The 19,140-nt window shown below is 44.9% G+C and overlaps 3 protein-coding genes across 3 annotated transcripts in view; 1 reads left to right on the forward strand and 2 right to left on the reverse strand.

Moving 5' to 3' along the window:
* Positions 1-19,140, reverse strand: part of cep131 (centrosomal protein 131) — a 74,521-nt gene that overhangs the window by 49,303 nt on the left and 6,078 nt on the right. The window lies entirely within an intron of this gene.
* Positions 1-19,140, reverse strand: part of rnf213b (ring finger protein 213b) — a 51,359-nt gene that overhangs the window by 9,085 nt on the left and 23,134 nt on the right. The window contains exons 39-54 of the mRNA XM_083788255.1: positions 17,093-17,193; positions 16,479-16,658; positions 16,147-16,292; positions 14,471-14,570; positions 13,812-13,923; positions 13,114-13,339; positions 11,983-12,197; positions 11,384-11,506; positions 10,704-10,814; positions 10,092-10,337; positions 9,249-9,330; positions 9,082-9,116; positions 8,855-8,952; positions 8,600-8,750; positions 7,879-8,044; positions 7,512-7,606 (exon numbers count right to left, since the gene is read on the reverse strand). Of these exons, the coding sequence (XP_083644381.1) occupies positions 7,512-7,606; positions 7,879-8,044; positions 8,600-8,750; positions 8,855-8,952; positions 9,082-9,116; positions 9,249-9,330; positions 10,092-10,337; positions 10,704-10,814; positions 11,384-11,506; positions 11,983-12,197; positions 13,114-13,339; positions 13,812-13,923; positions 14,471-14,570; positions 16,147-16,292; positions 16,479-16,658; positions 17,093-17,193 (2,187 nt within the window). The remainder of the gene's footprint in view (positions 1-7,511; positions 7,607-7,878; positions 8,045-8,599; positions 8,751-8,854; positions 8,953-9,081; positions 9,117-9,248; positions 9,331-10,091; positions 10,338-10,703; positions 10,815-11,383; positions 11,507-11,982; positions 12,198-13,113; positions 13,340-13,811; positions 13,924-14,470; positions 14,571-16,146; positions 16,293-16,478; positions 16,659-17,092; positions 17,194-19,140) is intronic.
* On the forward strand, positions 3,108-6,122 carry LOC310875141 (unconventional myosin-Id-like; the record flags this gene model as incomplete). Its single annotated transcript, XM_083788258.1, has 1 exon — positions 3,108-6,122. One exon carries the CDS (start codon positions 3,108-3,110, stop codon positions 6,120-6,122), a length of 3,015 nt encoding a protein of 1,004 aa, XP_083644384.1.

The raw sequence follows: 19,140 nt of genomic DNA on the forward strand, positions 1-19,140 counted from the left end.
ATACCTAGCAAGTTTATGTTGTGAATGTATTTTTGTTTGAGCTGAGCTAAGAGGATCCTAAGACCTGGAATGCATCTGTGTCACCGTAGCTTTTAACCACTTGAACCATTATTTTATACTTTGGCTGTTGATAAATAGCAGATATACAAGCTCATAGCACATTAAGCTATTCTTGAAAATTAGTGAAAAATGTGGCGCAAATCTTTGAATATCTATTATTCTCTCACAGTGAACGATTTTCACTCATATCTTGGCTTTCTGGGGGTCCCCGGAACAACATATTTTGAGATGGGGTCGACAGCCAAATACATACAGTAAAATATTTGTGGTCCTTACAATTTACAATTTAGGCATTTAGCAAAAATCCAGAGCGACTTACAGTAAGCAACGACAACACAAAGTTGTGTTAATACATCAAATACATCAAATATTGTCATTGAGAATCATACGTAAGCTAAGGACCTAACATCTGTCTATTGAAACTATGCGTATACGCTATAATATAGAGTGCTATGTCTACATAAAATGCTATCTAAATTACACAAGTTGAACCTTTGCATATGCCTGCAAGGTCGTTGAGGCCAGGGCAAGTGCTACGGCAAGTGCTATGGCTAAGGAGGGTTTTTTGGAAGAAGTGAGTCTGCGGTTCTGATTGCAATGGTTTGGGACGTGTGGAGCGATGTGTAGGCGTTTTTAGTGAATGTTCTTCCAGCTTCCCTGCGTTGGCTGATCTGAGCGTGCGTGAGGTTTTGTAGGGTCCGATCAGACAAATGACGGGTCATCTGTCAATAGGAGACTCAGTAGGAGACTCTTTGAGTCTCCTCCGGCCATCACATTATTGGAATTATTAGGAATGCAACAAAAACAACCAAAGTCTCCATGAACTCAAGGCTTCATGAAGTGACAGAAATAAGTCCTCTGTTGGGCGAACTACTCCTTTAAGGGCATGGTCACACATCTGCCGAGGTGAAATCCATATCTTGTTGTGCTGATTGAAGGCACTGCACGATGTGACGCACGCAAAGATATTTTTAGCTGGTTTCTAGTCTGTTTGAATGAAAGCGGTTGCTGGTCACACATGGATAAATGACCGCCAAGTGAGGTCAACCATACATAGGCCTACTTCTCCCTGTCAAAAGTTCACCAAGGTTTGAACTCCACACGAGGCAGAAGATGGGAATTTGCTTCACCATAGGAAGCATGCCCATTCACTTACACAGAATGGAAGAGAATGGAAGGCAAATATTTAGTTTTCATGAGTCATGAGTGATCATGAGCTCGTCCATTAATCATGCATGTCATTTTCAGGGGGGAGCATTCTAAAGTATATGTTTATCTATTTATTTATAGGACAAAGATAAGTGTAACCACATCCACGCTGGCCTCTGGCACATTGTCCCTCAAATCACTGTGGGTCAAGTCACACTGGAAGGCACAACAACGCTCAGGGCAACACAATGGATTTAAAGTCCACAGCTCGGGGTGAAAAGTTACAGGCGTAAACAAATATATTGAGAGCCTCTTCCAAGAGGGGGAAGATACATTTTCCTACCCCACAGCCTGCTTCAAGCAACACCAGCCGCTGGGACTCAAACTGTCGGACCGCATAGCGCCAGAACCTTTAGTATATATATCCTGTATTCATTTGGCTAATGGGAGGGCGCTCAGTCACACATAACCATAAATCTGATACAACCATATATAGGCAAAACTTTTACTCAGACATAACCATAAACAAGTCCGATATGCCAATATGTCACTACGACTCATGTACGGTAAAACCATAACGTGCCCATTATAGGCGTGTCACTATGACTCATGTATGGTATAACCACAAGTAAGACGCGCGAAAAAGCGAACGCAGCTCGTAACAATTAGAATAAAATACGTATTTTTTTTACGTATTTTTTTTTACGTTGTTTTTTTAAACGTTTAAAAGTAAAAAAATGCCCAGGTTACATAGTAATGGCTCACTGACGTTCGCAATAACATGCCCATATATAGGTGTGTCACTATGACTCATGTACGGTATAACCATAACATGCCCATATAGGCATGTCACTATGACTCATGTAGGGTATAACCATGACATGCCCATATATAGGCATGTCACTATGACTCATGTAGGGTATAACCATAACATGCCCATATATAGGCATGTCACTATGACTCATGTAGGGTATAACCATGACATGCCCATATATAGGCATGTCACTATGACTCATGTAGGGTATAACCATAACATGCCCATATATAGGCATGTCACTATGACTCATGTAGGGTATAACCATGACATGCCCATATATAGGCATGTCACTATGACTCATGTAGGGTATAACCATGACATGCCCATATATAGACATGTCACTATGACTCATGTAGGGTATAACCATGACATGCCCATATATAGGCATGTCACTATGACTCATGTAGGATATAACCATGACATGCCCATATATAGGCATGTCACTATGACTCATGTAGGATATAACCATGACATGCCCATATATAGGCATGTCACTATGACTCATGTAGGGTATAACCATGACATGCCCATATATAGGCATGTCACTATGACTCATGTAGGATATAACCATGACATGCCCATATATAGGCATGCCACTATGACTCATGTAGGATATAACCATGACATGCCCATATATAGGCATGTCACTATGACTCATGTAGGGTATAACCATGACATGCCCATACATAGGCATGTCACTATGACTCACGTCATCCAGGTTTGTTTACATAAGGTTGCCATGATCACTCAATATATGTCTGAGTGATTCCAGGTTGCTATGGTTACGACTGTTGCTAGTCAGAATACACAGAGACCTCTGACATCACAAACTCCATATTTGTTGACACCTGACCTGACATTCCATATATGGGTATGGATGACTCAGCGTGACATCACCACTACCCAGATGGGTATTTATGCCCACCGTCCTGCAGTGTCACAATTATAACAAGCTGCACTGCTCACTTCACTGCCACTCACTCTGTGCCATCCTTTGGATCAAACGGGCGGACATCACTTATCGCACATCTTACACACACCCTTTTTTAAAGTCATTTTAAACAACATTTAGTGTTCAGCTATGGCAGAACACGAGAGTCGTGAGTTTGGTAAGGCCGACTTTGTTCTTCTGGACAACGTTTCTCTGGAAGAATTCTTGGCCAACCTCAAACTTAGGTTCGAGAAGGGGAGAATCTACTCCTACATCGGAGAGGTGCTGGTCTCCGTCAATCCGTACCGCGCAATGAACATCTACGGGCGCGACGCCATCGAACGGTACGCGGGCCGGGAGCTGTACGAGAGGCCGCCGCACCTGTTTGCCATCGCCGACGCTGCCTACAAAGCCATGAAGAGACGAAACAAAGACACCTGCATCGTCATCTCGGGAGAAAGTGGGGCGGGGAAGACGGAAGCCAGCAAGTACATAATGCAATACATCACCGCCATCACCACCACCAATCGGAGGGCTGGAGTTGAAAGAGTGAAGAACATGCTGCTCAAATCCAACTGCGTCCTGGAGGCCTTCGGCAATGCCAAGACCAACCGCAACGACAATTCCAGCCGATTCGGCAAGTACATGGACATCAACTTTGACTTCAAGGGAGACCCGATCGGTGGTCATATCAGCAACTACCTGCTGGAGAAGTCCAGGGTTATTGTCCAGCAAAAGGGAGAGAGAAGTTTTCACTCGTTTTACCAGCTGCTGAGCGGAGCTCCTGAGTCCCTGCTACGTTCTCTGCACATCAAGAAGGATCCAACAACCTACAACTACATAAAAGCGGGAGGTAACGTCAAGTCTTGGATTAACGACGGTGCAGAATTCAAAGCTGTGGCCGACGCCATGAAAGTGATTGGCTTCACAGGCGATGAGATCCAGACCGTTTACAAGATCCTGGCTGCCATCCTCCATCTGGGGAACCTGACGTTCAGGGTGGACAGAGATGTGATACAGATTAAGAACTCCAAGGTGGTGTCTGTGATTGCGGAGTTACTGTCCACCAAGGTGGAGAACGTGGAGAAGGCTCTGCTCTACCGCACCATTGCATCGGGCAGAGACATCATCGACAAACAGCACACGTTACAGGAGGCCAGCTATGGACGAGATGCATTAGCCAAGGCCATGTATGAGCGTCTGTTTTGCTGGATCGTGGGTCATATCAATGACACCATCGATGTGAAAGACTACGACTCCAAAGTCTGCGGGAATAACACAGTCATTGGGGTGCTGGATATCTATGGCTTTGAGATCTTCCAGAACAACAGCTTTGAGCAGTTCTGCATCAACTACTGCAACGAGAAACTGCAGCAGCTCTTCATCCAGCTGGTTCTGAAGCAGGAACAGGATGAGTACCAGAGAGAAGGCATCCCCTGGAAACACATTGACTACTTCAACAATCACGTCATCGTAGATCTGGTGGAACAGCAGCACAAAGGAATCTTCTCTGTGCTTGACGAGGCTTGCATGAATGTGGGCAAAGTCACTGACGAGGTCTTCCTGTCCGGACTCGACAGCAAGCTGTCAAAACATGCACATTACACAAGCCGCATGCTCTCACCCACTGACAAGAGTTTGGAGTTTCACAAAGACTTCCGTATAAGGCATTATGCAGGAGATGTGGCGTACTCTGTGGTGGGTTTTATTGACAAGAACAAAGACACTCTCTTCCAGGACTTCAAGAGGCTGCTGTGCAACAGTTCCAACCCTGTGTTGAAGGCAATGTGGCCGGAAGGCAAGCTGAGCATCACCGAGGTTACCAAGCGTCCCCCAACTGCCGGCACTCTCTTCAAGAACTCCATGATCTTATTGGCGGAGAACCTGGCTTGCAAAGAACCCTACTACGTGCGCTGCATCAAGCCCAATGACGTCAAGTCCCCTCGGCTGTTTGAGTATGAGCGCTGCCAACACCAGGTGGAGTACCTGGGGCTCCTGGAGAATGTCCGAGTTCGACGCGCTGGCTTCGCTTACCGACAGACTTATCCCCGCTTCCTACAGAGGTATAAGATGATCTCAGAGTTCACGTGGCCCAATCATAAGCTACAGTCGGACAAGGATGCAGTGAGGAGGCTTATGCAGGGCTGTGGCTTCGACCATGATGTGGCCTACGGCAAGACCAAGGTCTTCGTCCGCACACCACGCACCCTCGTTAGCCTTGAGGAGCAGCGCACCGACATGGTCCGAAAAATAGTCGTCATTCTTCAGAAGGTGTGGCGCGGAGCCATAGCCAGAATGCGCTACAGACGGATGCGTGCTGCGCTCATCATCCTGCGGGCTTACCGCCGCTACAAAGTCGAGTCCTATATCCGCGAGGTCAACGGGCGCTTCAAAAACGTGAGCTCCATGAAAGACTACGGCAGGCATGTCGAGTGGCCAACAGCACCCAAAGTCATCCGCGAGTTTGAGGAGGCCCTCCAGAGACTCTATGACAAATGGTGGGCGTGGACACTGATCAAAGGGCTGTCTCCAGAGGAGGCCATGCACGTGAGGGCCAAGGTTGCCACCCTGGAGGCTCTGAAGGGTCATAGGTCAGACCTAGGCCTGCAGAGAGCCTGGGAGGGGAACTACCTGAAGCGAGACAGCCCCGATACGGCTTCTCTGTTTACATTGGTGTCCAACCAACTACAACGGAAGGACAAGTTCATGAGAGTTCTGTTCGCCTGCAACGTGCGCAAGATCAACGCTTTCCACAGGGCGGAGGACCGCACGGTGCTGATCACCGACCGCCACCTGTACAAGATGGACCCCCTCAAGCAGTACAAGACCATGAAGAGCATCCTCCTCTACAACGTGACGGGGTTGAGCGTCTCCCCGGGGAAGGACCAGCTTGTTGTGTTCCATACCAGGGACAACAGGGACCTGGTGGTGTGCCTGAAGGGCATGGTGCCCGCCACCGACAGCCGCATCGGGGAGCTGGTCGGCGTCCTGCTCAGCCACTTCAAGAGCGAAGGGAGGAGGCTGCTGGTGAACATAACCAGTCCCGTCCAGTGCAGCATGAACGGCAGGAAGCGCACTGTCACTGTGGAGCCCAAGGCCACCCAATTACAGCCTGACTTCACCAAGATGCGGTCGGGTTACATTCTGGCTGTGCCCGGAAACTAAGCACAGACGGGTATGAACAGGGACAACGCTCCACACTTCCCAGACTCTTCTCCCTTCTGGTTCCAAAACTATGGAATTAACTTCCCATTGCAATCAGAACTGCAGACTCACTCCCAATCTTAGCCCGCAGCAGTTGCCGTAGAACTTGCACTAGTCTTGACGACCTTACAGGCATATGCAAAGGCTACATTTATGTAATTTAGATAGAATATTATGTAGATATATTACTCTATACTGTATACTCATAGTTTCATTGTACTGTACAGATATTCTACTGTTAGACGGATGTTAGGTTCTATGATCTTTGATGACAATTTCTATGTATTTCATGTATTACCATGTGCTGTTTTTGCTTACTGTAAATCCTCTGGATTAATGCCTAAATTGTAAATTGTAAGGACCTTTTTTGGTACTATGCTTTTAGTCCAAGGGTTTGACTGTACTCTGTTGCTGTTTACATTTCTGTCTAATAAAGTAATCAATCAAGTTCCCTGCATAACATCTCGATTATGAAATGTATCCGGAATCTCAAATTACACCAATTAACATGTTGTTAATACAGTACATAATACACCACAAAAGATTTGATTAATACAAGCATCAAGGTAGTCAAGGAGTAAAAAGAACGACACAAATCAAAAGCCAATAGTGTCATCATGTTCCACAGCAAAATCAGATAATGATTATCACTCAGATTTAATGATTGTAAATCTACATATTGTAATGTGTTACTATTATAAACAAAACAAATTAATCAAATTACAATAATATCCAATTAATATTTGGTTTATGTTAGCCGGCATATACCGACTAACGTAAACCTTGGTATGAATGAGTGAATTGTAAAGCTCTTTGGCACTATATAAATTGAAGGCCAGTCATGGCCGAAATGTCGTGTCACTATATTTTAAATAAATAAACTGTGGAGCAGAGCTGTTGTGCTCTATTTATTTTATACTGTATCACGGCACAGAGTGCCGCGCTACGAGCTTGTAGGTCTGCTATTTTATTGAAAATATTGATCACCACTGATACAGAAACAGGTATTTGAGAAAACTGTCAGGATTTAGAAGACTTTAAAAAAAAAAAGAATTACGTCAGGCCTAAATGGGTTACCCCATTTAGGCCTGACGTCGAAATAAATAAAAAGTCTTCTGAAAGAATATATATTTTAAAGATTTGTGACACATTTTCACGAATTTTCAAAAATAGCAGACCTACAAGCTCATGGCGCGCTATGAGCTTGTAGATCTGCTATTTTTCAATAGCTAAAGTATAACATAATGCTTAGTTAAAACACCAAAAGTCGTTCCCATACAGAATGGGTTAAACTATATAAAAAGCACCATTTACCATTTCAACTGACTCAGGGGAAGTACTAATCCTTACCGTAACTACTGGATTGATAGCAGCACTGCAGACCAGATTCTCCCACTCCTCTCGTCCACGCCTTGAAGACAGGTCGGCCCTCGAGTGGCGAGAGCCTGCAATTCAAAGGAGTCGGGACATACAATGTTACACAAAGAGAGGTCCAGAAAGTGGATCATCTAGGACACTGGTTTTCAACCAGTGGTCCTTGAAGGGATTCCAGGTGGTCCCCAGTTAGTGGAACAGTGGTTCTCAACCTTTTCAGGCCGTGACCTTCATTTGTCACTTTACTGTCATCTGGTGGTTCCCCCAACATCATGTGGGGGACCACGCTGGGGGTCCCGACCCACAGGTTGAAAACCACTGATCCAAAAGCTCATTTCAGCACCTGTAGAAGACTCTGTGAAGGTGTGCAGAACCAGGTGAACGGTAACAGCGGTGTCATCCATGTTCTGGTCCAGTATGCGGCCGAGGGTCTTCACGTCCCTCTCAAGGTGAGCCCACAGGAAAGCCAGAACGTCGCGCGTGTTGGGCTGGATCATGTCGCTCACCGCCTTCAACACACACACACACACAGACACACACACACACACACACACACACACACACAGACACACACACACACACACACACACACACACACACAGTCACACACACACACAGACAACACAGTGGCAGGTTTTCACTTCCATATTTTAGACTTCCATATTTTTCACATAGGCTCTTTTCTTGGCTATTTGTTGATTTTGATCAGTTAAAATAAATGGTTACTCGACAACCAAATCTGTGACCATGTATAGTCTAATAGTCTAGTGCACGATGACAGTGTATCCTGTATTACTTGACAGCAATACTGCACAGATACTTTAGTTACAATTCTGTATTTCCCAATGCTGCTAAACCTAGATGCAATTTATACCTTGTACTTTGTTTCTTGTATGTATGTTTTTATGCTTTGTCTCATAGTGTAACGTGCCTCACTCCCTGCCTGTTTCGTTTTTATGTTTTGTGTTGGGATTGAAATGAGCATTGCTAAATCCGGTATATTTAGGTTGCATTTCTATGTAATAAATAAACAAATAAAACAAATAAAGTAAAGTAAATGTCACCTGGTATTGGCTTATTGCACCCTGTAGCATGGCCAGGTGTGTGAGCAGCCTAAGGATACAGGTCTGGGCAGGCGTCATCTGTCTTTCTGGGGCTTCAGACCTTCCATGAGCGTCGCCCAGTATGTGTCCTGTCCGTGTCTGATCTCCAACACTTCATACACGTAAGAAGGAAACATGCAGGATGATTATAACAATGTCACAGAGCTGGCTGGTGGTTTTGTTGTTTATTAGCTTAGTTATTACCGTACTACGTACCTGTTTTGTACAAGTGTGAAGCCACTGACCGGAGAGTGATTTTGCCCACCAATTGGTACTCCACAGTGGCATTTTGATACATGCCTTGGTTTTCCACACTTCAAGGACGAAACAATGGACAACATGGATGCACAATAAATGTGAATACATTTTTTTTTAGTGCATGTCTTTATTTGACAAGTATTAAAGAATAATAATAACAAAGAATGCTAATAAAACAACAGTACCTCTCCGACGAAGCACGGATGACCATTGGCACAGACTGCAAATGAGGAAAAAAGATATGCATTGCTAAATCGATGCTGAAAGTCTCTTCATTAACAGTCAGGTCATATTGATTGTCGCTTTCACATACATCATTGTGTAACATATTCAGACCACTTGAAACACTCACCGTACTGTTGTAACTTCTTCTCGCTCAACCACTGTCTCGCTTCACTTGTGTGGTCATCCGGCATAGTTGGTAGGAAGGATCGCTTGGAGGCGAGATTACATTTATGTTATTTATTTATTGTCTTTGTTCTACTTCACTTTTGACCCCTACTGATTGGTCTTAGTACTGTGTAGTACTACTAATTGGTCGTGTAGACAAACAAACGTGTTTCATCCGATATGCAGTGACACCTTAGCCTCGGTATCCAGGCTTTTATTTGTCTCAAAAATGAAAAGCCTGGGGAAGTGGAAGTCAACTTTGTATTTCGCTAACAAATAGGGTCGCTCCAAATTTGGTGACGTCAGTGTTCTCCGCTGTTTTCTACCGGGATGGAGAGGGGAGGAAGGAGGGGGGCGGGCACTCAGATCAGTGGTTCTATTCAGGTATTACCTGTTTTCGCCGGCACCCTCCCCTCTATACCAGAAATCACACTGACTGGGGCAGGTTAGTGACACTTTAATGAACTTGCAGAAGTTGCCCTCCGTCTTTTACTATTCTGAAAAACATTTTAAAATTGTTCAATCTACATTGAGACATTGTGAGCTTGTAGATCGGCTATTTGAACTATTCAAGAATGTTTTCAGAATAGTAAAAAAAAAAAGGGAAAGAAATAGGGATAAGGGGTAAGGCACTGGCAAAAATAGGGCCTAGTTTCCTGCCCACGCTGGTCGGCAGGAATCCACCTCTTGCTCGTGTGCTATTTCCACAGCACGTGGACAGTGGACTGGAGTTTACGGTAACAGAAAGTGTTGAGAAAAGCTGAAAACATAAAACATGCCACCAGAAAAGAAACAAGAGTCTTACTGTAGCATGGTGAGGTTGGAAGGCGATCTGGTGCAGAGGAGCCAGTAGGGCGGCGGTCCCACTGAGGAGTACAGCATCCATGTGGACCAGCAGCTCTAAAAGCGTGCGTCTGTGAGATGGGAGATCCCGGCTGATGCGGAGAGGAGAGCGTGGTGCGCCTATCTGATTGGATAACAGTGCCACACAAAACTCCCGGAATTTCTCCATTTTGATTTTCTTCAGCAGGTCTTCCAGGGTTTTGCTCTCCTGTACAGTTATGTAAAAACAAATTAACCCATTCTGACCTGAGATCAGATTCATACGAGGTTTCCGCCGGACACACACTGGTCTGATGAACCCATTCTGACCTGAGATCAGATTCTAAAAATGTCAGTCGCTCTTCGATTTTTCAAAAATAGCAGACCTACAAGCTCGTATCGCGCCACTCGGTGGCGCGATATGAGCTTGTAGATCTGCTATTTTTCAATAGCTAAAGCATAACATGATGCTGACACCAAAATGGGTGCCCGGTCAGAATGGGTTAAAAAAAAAAAAACGTTGAAGTAATTTGAACACATTTGACCATTATGATGTAATTTTGTAATAGGATCAAGACATCAAAAATATGGTGACCTGTGGAGAAGGCCGCATGTTGGGGTCAGATGACACGGAGCGGCAGGTGACTTGTCGAAACAACGCCAAGGCCAGCAGGACGGATGTCGTCGCCTTAGAACATGTCATGTTCTACAGAGAACATATCGAAGCACAGTACAATGCAATGTCCACTTAACTCAATTACTACAGTATGTAATAGTAGCTCACCAAAAATAACTGATTCTGATTAGATGTGTCGTTGCTTTCACGAGAGAGACTAAATATATCTTTGCCCCCTTTGCTTTTTTTATTGTTTTCAAACCCTCCTTTTTTTTGATTGTTTCGTGCACATGTTTTTTTATTCTGTACTGTAGCACTTTTACATTTGTTTCAAATGTATAAAGTGCAATATAAATAAATTTTATTATTAAGGGACCAATAAGTCACGAAGTGACTTTGGTCACAAAAATCATTAGAGACAATGGACTATAGCCCATGGTCTCGGAGTGATTTTTGTCTTTTTCTCAAATCCTAGTTTTTCATCATTTTTGATCATGGGCTATAGCCCATCTCGGACGGCATATTATAGCACGCCGTTTATCTACATTTTTGAGGATTAAAAAAAAAGACGGAAATCACTCCGAGCCCATGGGCTCGGATGGCATTATCATATTCTGTGTGACCTGCACACTCCAGCAGCACCAGACTGACTGACTGACCTGTAGTTGTGTTGTGAGAGTGTCAGCTCTGTTCTCCAGCAGCACCAGAGCCACAGCGTCTCTCAGGGTCTGGTAAGATGCTCCACAGCACAGGAACGGATCCACCTCGGCTGGAATCATCCTCTTTGGGAACACAATTCATTTGCGGAGTTAACACAATACTGCCCAGCCCTCTAGGGGAAAGTGTTGCACCGGTGCCAGAGAAATGCGCAAAAAAACTAAGTAGAAGAAGAGCCCCCTGACCAAGAAGGAAGTGTAGCCCTCCACAGCTGTAATGTGGTGTTGCTCTAGGAGGGGGAGTGGGGGACAATCTAGCAGCATCATCATTAGCTTAGCTTGTTTTCATGTTTTATAAGCTCCTGACTACCTTCAACGCATGTCCGACATGCTTTGCGGTTAGGGTTAGGTTTAGCGTTTGGGGTCGAGTGTCGGACTGATGCCGCTGAAAAACACTGCCGCCTGCCGCAGGTGTTCCATGGCTGATGTCGCTTTCCCTCCTCTCTCTCTCTCTCTCTCTCTCTCTTATTCACGGAGAAACAACAACACGGACCGCGTGGCAAGATTCTAGTACTGTATATTCACTGAAGAAAGGGTTTTACCTGACGTCTGAGGACGTCCGCTGGGAACGCCCAGCTCCAGCGGGGGCTGTTCATCAGGGCCAGTACACAGTCCCTGCCGGCCAGTCTGTGGAGCGCTCTGAGCAGGTACACCCGGTACCAGTCATTACTGCTACCGTACTCACACACTGCCCTGACCTGCTGCAAATACTCCACCTCCATCTCCTCCGCAGTGTCCACGCACCCATCTGCATGTTCTGAGGGGGGACAGACACACATGACAATAGATATTCAGTTCCATAGGTCAAAGCTCCCAATACCAGATATTTAAAATAATGTGCATGTAAATCTATCATAAGTCCCTGCGACATACTAGCGTCATGTCCAGGGGGTGTACTTGTACATCAAGCTGCCTCACGCTACAGAAACAGGAGATAGGCTCCTGCCCCATGGGCCTCATGAGTCATGGCTCGGCAAGGCTACTTACATCTATCATAATATCATTAAAGTTGGTATTAGACAACATGCAGCCACTAGATGTCGCACTACACCTCCCGTCCATATGCACAACTCCTCTGTTGCATGAGGTTCTTTATTTTTAAAGGCAGCATTGATTCACATGCAGTGTTGTAACTGCAAGTGTCTCTTTATGGAGGAAAATACCATTAGCAATACCATTTAACATGGATAATGGCTGCTGCCAGCTTAACTTTACATTAAATCTGGATCCACCAAAATTGGTAAAAAATACTATTTCATAATATGTGGGGAGATACCCGAAAAACGTAGTAGAGAATGAGATGCACCCTCTTCGAATGTTACGATGTCGACCAACCCGACAATGGCTGACAACAACGTGAATATGTAGGAAATGTCCATACTGGCTCCATTGAAAGGGCTGATGACGGCTATTACATCGCCTGATAACTCCCGAAACCGCTAGGTGATAATAACAGCTACAATAAGTGGCACCAGTGGCTCAGGGGTAGAATCACAAGGTTGCCAGTTCGAACCCAGGCTCCCCCAAAGTTAGTTTCGATGTGTCCTTGAGCAAGACTCTGAACCCCTAATTGCTCCTGATGTGCTGGTTGGTGCCTTGCATGGTAATGTGTGTGTGATTGGGGGAATGTAATGCACAATCTATGTAAAGCATAATATAAATGCACCATTTACCATTTCTAAGTGAACAGCAAAATGTCTGGAGCAGCCGCGCAGCTGTGGTCAGACACAGCCGCAGTCTGGCCGTGTTGAGCAGAAACTCGGCCGGGTTCTGCTGTCTGCTGGCGGTCTGCCTCCGGGCCAGCCTGCCCAGGAACCGCCCCTCCGTCTGCAGTCTCCTCTGCCGCTCTCTGCCGCTGTCCTGGTGCCGCTCGCTCACCTCCGAGCACAGCAGAGAGTCCTGAAGCCAAAACCCCAAAGCAAAGCGCCATGGCAAAATCAGTGTTCATTTCGTGCGGAGGAGAGATCCAGTATTAGGGGATCCATTTAGAGCAGTGGTCCTTGAGGTGTTTCCAGGTGGTCCCCATGGACCCTTATAGATCTTTAACTCTTGAGAGTGTAACATGAAACCAAATGGACCCGTACGGGTCCATTTGGTTTCATATTACACTCTCAAGAGTTAAATTATTGTTAACATCCACATTATACTTAATTTAAAAGTCTACACAATTAGAGAATGTAGAAGAATTGTTATTTTTGATCAACATTCTCCTGTTATCCCTCCTATCGTATACCAACATCAATACAGCATGGAATTGTGGACAAAATCGCCTAAGGTTTTGGGTCTGAGAGCCAAACTGTTAGAATAAAGAATGGGCCTTGATCTGAAAAGGGTTGAAAACCACTGCTTTAGAGGAAGGTGGCCTGGTTACCTGGAAGCAGTTGACAAAGAGCAAGTACAGCTCGGTGCGGTCTTCCCTCGCCAGAAGGTTCTCCTCCAGATTCTTCAGGTAGTTCTGGATGTGGGACTTCACCTGTTCAAAACTGATGTGCATAGAGTCGTTAAACAAGCATAATCACACAGTAGGCCTGAGAATGTGTGTGCAGTTTACACTAGTAGGTGCTTCTACTGTAGCTGTTTTTGTTTGCCATGTAGTGTGATTCTTGCACGTATCTGTACTGTACTTAGGGCTGTCACGATTGCAAATGTATGTTGACGACTAATTGTCACACAAATAATTGCGATTATCGATTAATTGTGTTTTTTGCATTGGGACAATACAATTTGTCATTTCTGTTCAATCACAAATTGCACAGGGCAGCTAGATATGACAAATATCTTAAATATACAAAGAACTCACTGACACATTTAATCATTTTTAAATTAATAATTATTTCTTTCAAATGTACCAAATTGCAGAAATAGCACAGGCTTAAACTGGTAGTAGATCAACTATTTCCGCTATTTTTTTTTAAATGCTTGAAAATGTATGGACATTTTTCAACGTGGAAACGATCGACGATTATGCAAACGATTATCTCAAATAATTGCTATGATTAGGCGATGATGTAAGAATTGTGACAGGTCTACCTGTACTGCAGCAGGAGTTTGGGCAGCACGGAGCGGACGACGGGACTGTTGTCCACGCACTCCAGGAAGGGAGAGAGTTCTCTGGTCCTGTACACATCTCCTATAGGCCACACACACACACACAACACAACCAATGAGCTCTCTGGTTCAATACACATCTCCTATAGGCCACACACACACAACACAACCAATGAGCTCTCTGGTCCTATACACATCTCCTATACGACACACACAACACAACCAATGAGCTCTCTGGTCCAATACACATCTCCTATACGACACACACAACACAACCAATGAGCTCTCTGGTCCAATACACATCTCCTATACGACACACACAACACAACCAATGAGCTCTCTGGTCCAATACACATCTCCTATACGACACACACAACACAACCAATGAGCTCTCTGGTCCAATACACATCTCCTATACGACACACACAACACAACCAATGAGCTCTCTGGTCCAATACACATCTCCTATACACCAGGGGTTCCCAAACTGTTTCATGTCAAGTTGACACAAATTGACCCCCAAATTGACCCCAAATTGACCCCCCCTGTTTCATGTCAAGTTGACACAAAATTGACCCCCAAATTGACACAAATTATCCCGCGGACCCCCATTTGAAAAGACATGCCAGGGACCCCCTTAAGAGAAGATTTTTACGGCTCTAGCAGTGATTCTCAACCCGTTTAATTTCAAGGACCCCCCCAGTTTGACATGCATTAGTCTACGGACCACTAATTAATAGCATTTCTATCTCTGGGACCCCCAATTTATATTGTAAAATCAATGCTAATTTAACTCTGAGAGCGTACAAATGGAACCAAATGGATCATTTAGATGGGTCCCCCCTGGAACTCCCCGGACCCCACTTTGGGAACCACTGCTATACACCACACTGTGTGGTGTATAGCAGCAATAATTACTAATTAGTGTGTGGACCTGGTCCACACACTAATTACTAACTCTAACCCTGAATCTAAAGTGGTGCATACGTTGGTTAGTCATACTAAAGGCCTCATTCACACATACCAAACACCAATCAAGTTTTTTTTTTTTTTTTTGGGCCACCACAATGCTTTTCCAATGGTTTGATCAAACATTTGTGTTTGATTGCTGATTGCTCCCCCATCATCAAACAAAAATGTTTGGTCAAACCATGTGACTTCCATTGAAATGGAGCAGCAATCAAACAGCAATCAGACATCACACACGGACCAAACATGTGTTGTGTAGGTGTGTACGAAGTCTAACAGTCCAACGGCCATTAGTCCAACAACACCGCGTTTCCTAATCGCAGCCAAGAGGGTCCAGGCGAGCATGCATTCGAGTGATAAGTACTGGTGATTATCGGTTGATAACATTGGAAGCGGGTGCAATGCACTCCGTCAAAAGTCACTTTTTGATAAAGCCTTGCATGCACTTCAGTGCAACATCCCACATACGCACACAGCATGATCAGGAGTGTTCGTTCAACTCCACACTGACCATGAGCATCATAGATGATGAGAGAGGAGAGAAGCACCACCAGTCCTTCTCAGGGTCTGTCTCCCTCATACACTACCCCCCCACAATCATACACACAGCATCTGGACTTTAACCTTTAGGATTTTAACCAGGTCTCCCTTATGCAGACAGAACCTAGTGTTCATTTAACTCCACTGACCATGAGCATAGACGATGAGAGAGAAGAGCAGCTCCACCAGTCCTTCTCTGGGTCCGTCTCCCTCACACAGACAGAACCTGGACACCACCTCCAGGAAGAAGGAGTTACAGCAGTCCCGAATCTCTCTGTGCTGCTGCAGCGCCACCCTGCAGGTGTCAGGTAAGAAAATCAGAAGTTAACTAACTATACTTTTACTAAAATAGCTGATTATATACGCTGATTATCATAATAGCTAATTAATACCAATTACTATAATTGTTAAAGCAATGAAAAGTTGTTTGCTCAAATCAAAATAAAGTGTTTATGACTATTGTGGTCACTTTCTGACTCACTTGACGGTGTGAGACACAGTTGGCTCGAAGTTGGGTGGCACGTCTGTCCTGCATTTAGGACAGAAGTGTCTGTCTGCTTGAAGGCTTTTCTGGAGGCAGGGCAGACAGAAGACATGCGCACAGGGCAGGGCAGAGGGCTCCCGGAGCTCCAGGAGGCAAACTGGGCAGTTAATGCCATACCTTTGGGAAAACGATTGAAAGAAAGGCGAATTGCAGTGTTTACTGAGTAACCGTGTGGACGACAGATATACTGTAGATTATGCTGTAAAGTGGAATTAATGAACATAGGTGTTAATCGTTATATTATGTCAGGGCAGAGATTCACAAGTATTGATGTGGCCGTTCTGATGTCGATGTGTCAGCAATATTCCACTGACCAATGTACAAGTTTGACTAATAACGGTCATATCTACCCAGAAACATGGGTTTCCAGTTCAAATCTGTTAACAAGTATGTCACCTTCTGGAAACCTGGGACGTTTTGCACAGAGCCTATTGCACTGCTTAGAAGCATTAACACACACACCACCCTCAAACTAGATAACGCGATAATCTTGCACAATCTTATCATTAAGTCTGCATTATAGTTGAATAATAAATAGCAGTGGGTCTAACCTTAGGTCCTTGCTGATACACTCAGCGTGATATGAGTTGAGGATACGAATGAGCTGCTTCAAGGTGTCCTCGCTACTTAGGTCAGGGGAGTCTCGCATCAGCTGTTGGAGAGACATTTAAAAACAAGGTTATGAACTGAGAACCTTTGGTCACCATCGTGTGATCTCCAAACATCCTTCTCTCACGTAATTTATTTTATCAGCTTGCAGAGCTGGTCAATGTAGTAGTAGCCAGAGTAGTAGTACCGATGTAGTGGGGAGATTTTAATGATTGGCTGGCCTCTAAGCCAATGGGAGACTAGCCCTATACAGCCAATGGGACACTAAACCCTCTCTCCTCTCTCCCACTGCACCATGACTTGAGACTGCAAACGCGACTACAAAAAGCCCCACTAAGGTACAATATGCAAGAGAATGGAATGCGAGCTGATATAATATGACTTCTTGTTACTGTTACCTACCGTTCAGAATGCCTAGTGTACAGTTTGGTAATGGTCTGAAATTTATTCCTGTCTCTGTCACATTTGCTGGTTTAAAGCAGTGGTTCCCAAAGTGGGGCCGGGGACCCCTAGGGGTCCTTGAGGGAGTTCCAGGGGGTCCCCAGCTAAATGATAGTTTGGAACCAATTGGACCCTTATCGGTCTGTAACTCTGAAAGTGTACAAATGGTACAAATGGAAAGTGTACATTTGTACACTCTCAGAGTTAAATTAACATTGATTTTACAATATAAATTGTGGGTCCCAGAGATAGAAATACCATTAAATGGGGGTCCGTAGACTAATGCATGTCAAACTGGCGGTCCTTGAAATTAAACGGGTTGAGAATCACTGCTAGAGTCGCAAAACTCTTCTGTTATGGGGGTCCCTGGCATATCTCTTCAAATGGGGGTCCACGGGCTAATTAGTGTCAATTTGGGGGTCCTTGACATGAAAAAGTTTGGGAACCACTGTTTTAACCCATTTTGGGCGGGAACCCCTTTTGGTGTTAGCATTATATTATGCTTTAGCTATTGAAAAATAGCAGATCTACAAGCTCATAGCTAGGGGTGGGTCCCGAACCTCGGGACCAAGTATGTACCGAACCGAACGTGCCTGGGTACCGGGTACCCATTACAATAATTCAATTTCGGTTCTCTCTATCGGTTCCCACAAACACGCAGTCACACGATATTTCTTTATTTTCTTCCCTTAATAGACACGCAGGGAACAGAGCTGATCTACAAGCCCACACCGCATTGCATCAGCGACGCGTTGTGGGCTTGTGGCTTGCAGAGGCGGAGCTATCTCTCTGCATGGAGTTAGTTGTTGTCAGAGTCTGAGACAGTGACACGCGTTTCTTAAATGTAATTTTCGTGAAGTTTATGGGAGGAAACTTTTAAGAGAGGGGACAGGAATCTTGCGCCTTGCCTGAGTCTTCACTGCATACGTGTGCAGCATTGAATCAACATGAGACGAGAGAGGAGAGAGAAAGCGTTGGTGCACTCACTTCGAATGTGCACCCCCCCCCCCCCCCCGTGTGTGTGTGTGTGTGTGTATGTGTGTGATCACGGAGTAGGGTTCAGAGTAGCCTGGGTAAACCCACTCCCCCTGCTGGACAACATTTCATTCAATGCAAATCTGGCGAGGAGACCCAGGCTAACCCATCCCTACTCACGAGCTTGTAGGTCTGCTATTTTAGAAAAATCGAAGAACGACTGACATAGAAACATAGCTTTTTCAGAAAACTGTCATTTTCAAACAGACATTTTTAGAATCTGACCTCAGGTCAAAATGGGATTCACAGAGACAACATGGATATTTTCTACTGGCCCTCGTAAGCTACTCTTTTTTTTCTTTATATATTTTTTATCCCACGATTTTGTAACCCATTTTTCACCCCTGTGTCAATCATCTAATGTGATCCTGGGCTCTACACACCCTCCGCCAACCTGGGGAGAGCAACAGACTTAACTCATGCTTCCTTCATGCTTGAGTGTCCAAGTTGCTCCTTTACACCTGACAGGGGGGAGTTTTTGGAAGGAACACGTTATTCCAACCAGTTCCTTTCC

Source organism: Protomyctophum parallelum, assembly GCF_964188405.1.
Source record: "Protomyctophum parallelum genome assembly, chromosome: 17".
In the NCBI taxonomy this organism is placed as follows: domain Eukaryota; kingdom Metazoa; phylum Chordata; class Actinopteri; order Myctophiformes; family Myctophidae; genus Protomyctophum; species Protomyctophum parallelum.